This window comes from Lolium perenne, chromosome 4, assembly GCF_019359855.2.
Source record: "Lolium perenne isolate Kyuss_39 chromosome 4, Kyuss_2.0, whole genome shotgun sequence".
Taxonomy (NCBI): domain Eukaryota; kingdom Viridiplantae; phylum Streptophyta; class Magnoliopsida; order Poales; family Poaceae; genus Lolium; species Lolium perenne.
This window is the reverse complement of record NC_067247.2, coordinates 77,162,022-77,171,855: the sequence shown is the minus strand read 5'-3', so window position 1 is coordinate 77,171,855 and position 9,834 is coordinate 77,162,022. Positions and strand designations below refer to the sequence as shown.

At 44.5% G+C, this 9,834-nt stretch overlaps 1 protein-coding gene and 1 long non-coding RNA gene across 2 annotated transcripts; both read left to right on the top strand.

The window, feature by feature from the left end:
• The first annotated feature begins 250 nt into the window (after positions 1 to 250).
• LOC127348457 (uncharacterized) lies at positions 251 to 850 on the top strand. The gene has a single exon (XM_051374480.2). It carries the CDS (start codon positions 319 to 321, stop codon positions 757 to 759), a length of 441 nt encoding a protein of 146 aa, XP_051230440.1. The 5' UTR covers positions 251 to 318; the 3' UTR covers positions 760 to 850.
• Positions 851 to 7,880: 7,030 nt separating this feature from the next.
• Positions 7,881 to 9,452, top strand: LOC139830863 (uncharacterized). The gene is made up of 3 exons (XR_011744364.1): positions 7,881 to 8,891; positions 8,997 to 9,114; positions 9,199 to 9,452. It is a non-coding gene; the product is annotated as an uncharacterized lncRNA (long non-coding RNA).
• Positions 9,453 to 9,834: the final 382 nt, after the last annotated feature.

Here is a 9,834-nt window from a genome sequence, read left to right as displayed (position 1 = left end):
TGGTCCAATTTAATCATGTTTCTGACAGAGATGACCCACCATTTGATCAAGTTTTCTATCTGAATGACATGGTGGGCTATCTCTGTCAAAAACTTGATCAAATGGGTCAAACCGATTGTTACACAGAACTGGTAGTTTTTTGAAACCATTAAACGCAAAAGTGGTAGCTTTTTGCAGTTGACCTGAAAAGTGGTAGTTTTCTGAAGCCCTAGCCGCAATTGTGGTAGCAATATGCAATTTTCTCTTCCCATGCACATCCATATATATATAGTTCCGTGGCATGGGTCGTCTTTGATCAGATTGTGGGATCGGAGCGGCATGTCGGTGACGGCGGCGAGCAGGGGTGTGCGCGCGCTGGCCGTCCTGGGGCGGTGCGTGCGGGCGCCGTTCCGCGTGCTGCTCCGCGCGCGCGACCTCTACGTGAGGCAGATGACTACATGCGCGGCGGGTCGCGGGCCGGTGGGGATGGTGTCCGTGCCGCGGAGCCGGAGCCACGCCTTCTACCGCTCGGCGGGCGACGGCGACGACGGCGACGTGCTTGAGCTCGTCCGTGCCGCCTCGCGCGCGAGGTGTTCCAGCGTCGCGGCACGGAGCCAGAGCATGGACATCGGAAGGATTGACGAGGACCAGCCGTGCGAGTTCGGGACCGGCGGCGGCGCCATGCGGCAGGCGCTGGATCGCAGGAGCAGGAGCTGCGCGGTCGGGTCCATGGGCATGTCGATGGGGAGGAGCAGGGCTGGCGCCGTCGCGGCCGCTTAACGCCGGCCGACGGCGCGCACGGCGGTACCGGTGCGCGTATAGGACGAGACTTCAGCTAGAAACCTGCGTGGCTTAGCTGACAGTGAGCTTGAAGAAGAAATTGAGACGATATGTAATCTATCCCCACTATACATTGATGCAAGACAAAAGATACATGAATGAAAAGTTAATGTTAATATTCATTTCTACTGACGGATGCATATAAGTCCGCTATGTAATAACATATTTTAAAATGTCAAAAAATCTGAACAAAAATTGTGTATATACATCTAGACATTCTTTGTTCGTAAGTAAGTTTTAGGGAAAAACAACATTTTTTCTGTTCCGTGTAGAAAAGACAATTTTTGATGTTCTTAGGTGACTAATCGCGGGACATTCTTCTATTCTTTTACACATGCCACATAAAATGTTCGTTCCCTCGAAAATTTGTGTGTGAACATAGAATATCTGAATATACACGCGAAATTTTATCTCAGAGTTTTTTGATATTTTTTAATGCATTTTGATAATAGGTTCATATGCACCTATGCCGAAACAACACCTCTGAATTAACTGTTAGAAAAATAAAATATGCATAGTGATTCTATTACTTAGGTTTGTACTGACACTGTACTTTTTTGTTTGCACAGAAAATGATACCAAACATCCTGAATGTTAACCGCTTCGAGCATTTTTCTTCTTCAATAATGGACATTTCATTACTTAAAGGTTTAAGTGTTACAGCCAGCCTCTGTATAACAAGATGCACACGGCCGCACAGTCGAAAGTATGTCTTCTTTAGGTGACCGAGGACTTCTAGATCGAATCGAACTCGAAACAGGAACCCTATTTAATTATTTTATTTTAGTTTATTTAATGGTTTAGCTTAGGTTTTCAATTCCAAACAAGTTTAAATTTCAAATTATTGTATATTCAATTTCAAACTCCAAATATATATGTATCTTTGCAAAAAAAAAACGCACAAATAATCGTGCATGGCCATGTCCAAAAAAGGAGCTACGTTCAAGCCACCTACACTTGTCCGCGGCCACCTAAAGAAGACATACTTTGGGTCAATCAGAACGAAACTGCTCTTAGGCACTAACTACATTTAACATACTAGAGTAAAGTCTGTAGTAAACCTTAAACTTGTAGAGGGTGTGCAAATCAAACCCTAAACTCAAAATCCCGGAAATCGGCACCATGAACTCCTTGTTCCAGGTCATTATTTGAGAGACCCGTGTTTCCATTGGGATTTGTTGACGTGGCAAGGTAAACGCTGGTACGGAGTATTACTGACTTGACAAATCTAAGAGGAACTCTCCGCCCTTTCTCTCCATCGGCCGAGCATTTTAGCGAACACAACACATGCATCCACGATGGCGAGGGATGGCGGTTGGTGGTCACTGGGAGGCGTTGCACTAACTCGCTGTCTAAACTATTGTGCATGTCCTAAGTGAGCAGATTGCACATAACGACTCAGCATGAAGAACAAGTAAAAAAAAGGACTCGCCTAAAGCAAGCCAGCGATATGAGACCAAGGAGAGATCCTGTTGTTTGGAAACAACCAAAATGCCACTTTAGGCCAGGAAAGAGAAGTTCAGGGTGTTGATTCCCGTGATTTATAGTTCAGGGTTTGATCTCAACACCCTCTACGAGTTCGAGGTTTATTTCAGAATTTACTCTTTAACATGCGGAGTATGACTGGACGTTAGGTTAGTCTAGTGCTTCTAGGGCGAGGATGAGCTTTATTTTAGGGATTTAGGAAAGAAACGCTACGGTAGCGCAACCGTTGGATTGTTATGATGACGTGGCAAGGAAAGAGTCAACGAGGCAAGCCTTGATCGCCACCGGTTTCCTTCACTTCCTCATATTCGTTCATTGAAACAAACATAGCTGACCATTTTTTTTTGTAAAACTTCGGTATAAAATAAAAAATTCATAATATGATAATTTCTGCACAGGGCCTGCCCTTAAGACACCATGCTCACACTGAATGGCGCCGTGGGGTAGGGCTACATGACTTATGGCCATTTCGGCGTCATGCATGCAAGACTATGATGCCCTAACCCATGGTGACATATGTTCATGAAAAAGAAAGGTCAGATTGAAAATTTTCTCAGATCTAGTTTTTTTTTGTACTGAAGTTTCAAAAAAGGATCAAATATGTTCATTTTCACTAACTGCTCGTTTGTCTGTCTCTCTTCTTTCTCTCCATGGCCTTGCGATCTATTCTTTTTTTCCTTCGACTTCGACGGCCCATGGAGTGACACAGGGGCACCTACGCAATCCCCGCCCGTCGTCTCCATCTCCTCTTACAACTTTGTTGCTCTGAGTTGCAAAGAGTGGACGCCGAACCACCATGCACCTATGCCGTCATCGCTGCCACGCGCCATCTTCATCTGCGAGAGTGGACGGCGGAGATTCTTTATTCTCTTTTATTTGCTTTGTCTTCCTCCGTGCGGGATGGGAAACAAAGTGTGATTTTTAATGGGGAAAAAACTAAACCAATGGATATATGCTGATTGATCGCGATCCTAGTGGACGTATATTTTTAGTCAAACAATCAAATCATATTAAGTTTAACTGAAGTTTTACACAAAAATAACACAATGTACGATAGCGAATAATTAAATATACGTACTATAAAAATACATCTTATGGTGGATCTATTTATATAGATTTGGTATTGGAGATGTCAATATTTTTTATCTCCATACTTAATCAAACTTAAGCAATGGTGAATTTTAACTGAATTTATATGATATGCTTGTATTATGGAATGGAGTTAGCAGTGCGGAAGTACCAGTCAACTAGATTTTTTTTTGGTGTACCAGTCAACTAGATTTGGAAGTAGGATAGTGCCACCTTTGTTGGTGGGCTTTGGATCTGTAGTAGTCTCGATGCTCTTTCCTTGTTGGGCTTATCTTGGTTACGACCCGAGAGTTGCGGCCTCATGTCTTTTCTGCACCTCGAAGAGTAGAGCTCCGTTTGCTTTCTGGCGCGCGTGAGTGAGAGATGGGAGAGACCGAGCGATAGAGAGAAGAAGAAGAAGAAGAGAAGTGAGCGAAGGGGGAGAAACCGAGGGAGGCGGCCTGAGCGGAGACGCTCATGGGTGAAGCTGAGGCGATTGGAGAGCTCATCTTTGAGCCCCGCGCGCGCGCGCGCGGCTTCATGTCTCTTGTTGATTTACTACCCCCGTCGGTAAGCTCCTTTCTGCTTTGCCTTGCCATAATCACAAACTGTTTGTGAAAATGCCGACAGGGAACGCGGTTACTTGCCTGATGATTTGCTGCAGATTCTAAGCAACCTGAGTCCAAACAGCCATAGCAGGTGAAGTTTGACAAGTGTAAATTGGAGTTGGTTTAACCTCGATCGCAATTCTACCACCAGCAATTCGTTTATTACTTTTCTATGTCCCTCCCTTGTTGAGTCTCCGGCCGGGAAAAGGAACAGAGGAGGAAGATGAATTCTGGGCATATCATCTCGTACGGGTTTTCTCTCTCTGAAATAAGAAGCGCGCGGACCTCCGCTTCCGTTCCAAGCACGAAATCCCGGCTCTATAAATTGGCGCGCGGTTCGTTACGGCTGGGCATTCCCGTCGTCGTAGAACTGAAATCCGAGCTCCTCGTCTCCTACATTCGCAAGGCAAGCCCTAGCCCTGCCACGCTCCCTAATCGATCCCGCTGAGAAAGCTCGGAGCGCATGGCTCCACCCCCACGCGATCCCACCGACGCTGCGGCGGCCGCCGGAGTGATCCCGCCCCGTTCGGAGGCGGAGGAGGAGGCGGATGCCGTCGACGAGACGGAGCGGGAGCCGGTAAGGAGGGAGTGGGATCGTGAGTTGGCTGTGCCGTTCGATTGGCAACAAGAGGGTTCGGAAGACGAGGACGACGAGGAGGTCGACGACGAGGAGGTCGACGACGCGGAGGAGGACATCCCCGGCGACGTCATGGAGATGGAAACCGATACGCGCGAGCTCTTCGCCGAGAGCTTCGACTTCTCCAAGTACTTCGATAAGGGCAAGGGGAAGGAGGACGAGGTTATCGAGAGCATGGCCAACGCCCAGAGTCTCTTCTGCCGCCGCTGGTCTTTCCCGGATGGCCTAAAGGTTACCGTGAGGAGGATCGATTGCCTGCGGATGGCCGAGGATATCCTGGACCTGATGCTGAAGCTCGAGGTCGAGGGCGGGAACTGGACGATAACCAACATTGATCGGCTCAAGCAGGCTACGCGGCTCGACGGGCGGCTGCGACAGCTTGAGGGAGGACTGCGACGTCTCTGGGCGAGCTTGAAGAAGCAACAGCCCTTTGAGGACGCCAATGCTATGCGGGACTTGGTGACTGAGATCGACGGCTTGTGCACCCTTCAGCCAGCATCAACGAACGCTGCGGTCATGCTCATCACTACATCCGTCTCCTCTCTGCTCGCAGGTTCGGCAACTGCATCCCCGCCCTACGAAGAGCTCATGGTTGCCTGTGAAAAGCTCTGGGCCTCAGTCAGCGTTGCTCGTGAAGAGGAAATCGTATATCCCAGCCCATAGGAATCGAGCGCTTACTCATACTGTCATACCAGTAACACTAAACATGTGGTGTCTGGTCTTCTGTAGGCTAAGGTCTTGCGAGGTTCTTCAAGTTCTGAGGCTCACAAATCATGTGGTAGTGAAAACTACCTTTACAGCCTATGTTACCTTGATCAACTTTTCATCTTGTGCCAAACGTTTTGTGCATTTGGTATGGAAATCGAGTGGATTTGATCTGCAGGCATTCTAGGTATGCCGTGTAATGTTCACAGACATCAGTCATGTAATTGTCCTTTTAACATTTGTATCATATGGAGATTAGTAGAATTTCTCAAAGCAACAACTGTTCTAGGTCCAGGATTCAGATATCATGGAAGATACAGGAATGTGGTTGAATTACAGTTTAATACATCAACTGATTGTTTGCTTCCTGCTCTGAACTGTGGGTTGCTTACGGGGGAATTCTGCATGCTGTTGTCGGAATCATGATGAGCATCAAATGATAAAAGATCATCTAATGGTTGTGATGTCAAGTACCTGATTATTGGGCATGTAGCAAATGTAGGGAATATCATTTCGCTGCGTCTGTTCCTGGGTTCCTTTGTTCTGCAATGGACATATTGGTTAACTATCTACTGACATATGGTTATTTTTTTTTTGTCTATATAACCATGGTCTCCATCTCACATTGTTAGAATATAAGTTCTGTGAAGTACCTGATTATTGGGCATGTAGCAAATGTAGGGAATATCATTTTGCTGCGTCTGTTCCTGGGTTCCTTTGTTCTGGAATGGACATATTGGTTAACTATGTACTGGCATATGGTTATTTTTTTTGTCTATATAACCATGGTCTCCATCTCACATTGTTAGAATATAAGTTCCTATCTTGTTTGGAAAATTGAATCTGAATTATTTGTTTCTGATTTTTTTCCTTGGACCTTAAGCCTGCACTTTATTTGCGTTCGACTGAGTTGTGGACAAAATATGCACTTGTTGCCCTCTGAAACCTTATCTCTGAACTTTTTTCGAACACTGAATCTGTAGTTGCACACTGCTTATTACTCTTACCATTTTCATCAAGCATACTACATTCATCCTGACAAATTCTATTGTAAGGATACTCATGCATTGCAAGTGCCATTTGACATACCAGCCCTCACTGCTTGGTCTGTGATTTAACCAGATATCTGTGAGTGTTATTGTCTAAATGCAGCACCTTTTTAATGTGCTTTAATTTGAATTGCCATGTGAACCATTCAGTCTGTAATTATCTAAGAGCAGAGTGCACATGTGTGCCTGAGTAGCCAGAATGCGCTCTCAAGGATATTCTCACTTGCAGTTGTTTTATTATGGATGTGTTCTTGTTGAGAAAATCTAGCAGTAGAAGGTATTGTTTCGAAATTGAAGTAATTATCAGATCCGTGTCTCAGCATTTCCCCCCTTGTTAGTTGCTAGGTGTAATTATTCAATTCTGCATATGTACACCACCTATCGTATGGCGTCCTTTGTTCTTGACAGTAATGCATTACATGCCTGTAGCATGAAAACAGAAGTTGCTTCTCTACTTTGATGTTATAAGGAGCAAACAGGGATCGGTTGGGGTGGTAGTTGGTAACCAAATCATATAGTTTTAATCTCAAGTTACTCATATTCTCTACTGATGTCCTTGAAATGCAAATATTGTGATGATTTTGTAATATTTTTTATGAGCACAAGATAAACACTTATAGAACAAAGTTACAGAGATATGGATCCTACTATGTGAGTTATACTCATTTTTTAAAATGAGGCAAAACCTTTGCCTTTTATATCGTACGCCCTGAGATATATGATATTAACAGGTCAGAAGAAAATTAGTAGCCAAAATCTGCTTTGTCCTTGTCTTTTCATTTATTTGTGTTTTAGTTGCATCACAAATTATAGTCTTCTGCTAAGTCCTAAAGGAAAGGGTAAAAAAAAAATGCAGGCTCATGTACATTTCTGTTTTCAGTGTGCAGATTAACTATGGTGAATAGGAAATTCTGATATCTTGTGTTTGAGTGGAGAAAAGCATGTACCTGAGTGATTAGTAAATACTACTCATCATGCCAAGTTATAGGTGATATCACTTGGGAGTTCGAAGACTTAGCCTCCTTTTTCCCTTTGTGCTTTTGTTATCCTGTTATGAACCGTTTATGCTTCCACAACCAAGCTCTCCTTGCATACTCTGCATATCACACCCTGCTAGATACTTTTGCTCCCATTACAGAAGACAACAAAAAGGGGCGGTTCAGCGGCGCACCGTAGGTACGCCTGAGCATCTAGTTATGTATGTGAATATCCGGCTTATGTGCTATTCACATGGATTCGTTTTTAGCCCACGAAGGAAACAGATTTTTACATCAGGAGGATGTTAGTCTAGCCCACATGTGGAAAAACAAGAACAAAATAAAGGATATAGAGGAAATGACAAGTTACCAAGGAAGGCTACATCTACATGTTCTAACTGCAAGCTTCAAGACCATAAGTATACAAGCTGTTTCACTACCTTTGAAGCCTACGAGAAGGAGCAGACACAAGGTACAAGACTATTCAATTTTAATTCACAGTTGCATGAAGTACTAATCCTCGAAACAGGCTTTCGCCCCACTTGAATAAGTACTAATCCAATTTCACTTTCTTTTCGAAGGGCCTTCGGCCGAACTTCACTAATCCAATTTCACTTTCTGTCTGAGGTTTGGAGTGATCGAAGGATGCACGAAGAATGTGGTACTGCAGAAGGGCTGGGAAAGCTGCACAAGCACCACCACCAAGACAAGCTGCCCCAAAATCGGTTAGGTTAGTTGTAGCATCTTTTTAGCGAATTTTCAAAAAAAAAAGTCGGTTAGGTTAGTTTAGTTAGAACTAGCCTACGCTTTAGTGGGCTTATGTGGGACGTCCGGTTGCAACACCGTCTCCAAGAAAGGCTGCATTTGCACCCCCAAGAAAAATTGAGAAAAATATTCGTCAGTAATAAACAGAGGCAGAAGGGGAGGCACTCCAGGAAGTGGGGGAAGCAGAATGGTAGAAATTTTTTTTTTGAAAGAAGAGAATGGTTGAATTATTTCACTGCTAGTGAAAACAAGTATTTAGGCGTGGATGTTCTTATTCAAGCAATTTGTACTTGGTGAGCATTTGTTGTTAGGCTCCTGGAAAAGATGAAAGTCGTTAGCAGTTTCGGTAGTTTCTTGGTTGGTGTTGCTGGAACTCTGGAAGAGATGAATCAGTTTTGTTAGCAGTTCCGGTAGTTTGGTGTTGCTGGAACTCTGGAAGAGATGAATCAGTTTGGTTAGCAGTTCCGGTAAACTCTGGGTTGCAGGTACTTATGTTACAATGCTTATGCGATAGATGCAACGCAACATTACTCTACCTGCTATTTAAACTGTAAAATCGCTGACGTTGCTCCCAGTTGATGATACAGGCTTGCAGAGCAAAAGTCATCACGTTGCTGCCATTTCTTTATGCTCACAGTCACAGTGCGTTCAGGTTCAGCTGCACTTAAAACATAACAGCTCATAGTATTACATGCTAAGTTTCTGAAACAGGACCTGCACCAGGGCAAACGCTAAGGCTAAGGTCACTATGGCACTTGCAGCCACATCAACAAGCCAGGTGCTCTTCTGACTGAGTCAGTGGCTTCATCACCTCGGTAGCTTCGTCCTCTCTCTACATTGCCACTGACTCAGTGATGCGCAACCGATTTATCACTCTCTGCAGGATCATCTTCTATCTCCTGTCTGCTCCTTCTGCTCGGTAGTGTGCACCACAGATTCGGAAATTCAATCTAAATTGAAAGGCGGTTTTGAGTCTCGAGCACATATGCTCCTGTTATCATGTCCGTGCGTGTGCCCTCCTTTACCTTATCTCTCAACTGCTTTTAACCTTTCTTAATTCTAACCTAGCCTCACCGGATCTGCAGTTTTAGAAGCACAAGGTCACCGGATAAAGAACCTCGGGAATAGTTGACCACGAGTTTGACCTCCCACCTTGTCCCCTTCGTCCGCTTCAGCCGCAATCGTATGCTCCCCTAGGCTCATCTCTCTGTGTGATGTTCTTGGTTGATTCTTGTTTATGTGGTATGCCGAGAGATTGATGTAATTAAGTGTGTAGAATCATCATCCCCCTTTTCATGTCTGTAGCATGAATTGGACCATTTGTACAGGGTCCTTTGGACAGGCAAATCTCTTTAATCATTTGCAGTGAACACAGATAATTTGCGGAAATTGTTCATTGTTGGTCCTGAGTCCTGTGCTGTAGTAGACTTTCAGCTTGGCTGACACTGAAGGATGCAAGAAATGCATGTTACTGTATCCTACATGATGGTACGGTAGAAGTGTTCTGTAACTTGTCCAGTTACTTAAGGTAGCATTAGCTTTGGCTGGAGTTCTGTATGATGGCGTAAATTGTGAGCACGAAACACTCGATCTATCTCTCACTTTCTGTATGTCGCTCGCGTTCTAGCAATGACAAGACGAACAGTAGAGACAATGGTTTTTGGTGCAGCGTACTGTATGCCGCTTTTCTGTTTCTCCTTCTTATTCTCAACGAGCTACAA

Bases quoted from the DNA above. Each gene is read 5' to 3' on its own strand.
- LOC127348457 (XM_051374480.2), top strand. From the start codon at position 319: ATGTCGGTGACGGCGGCGAGCAGGGGTGTGCGCGCGCTGGCCGTCCTG.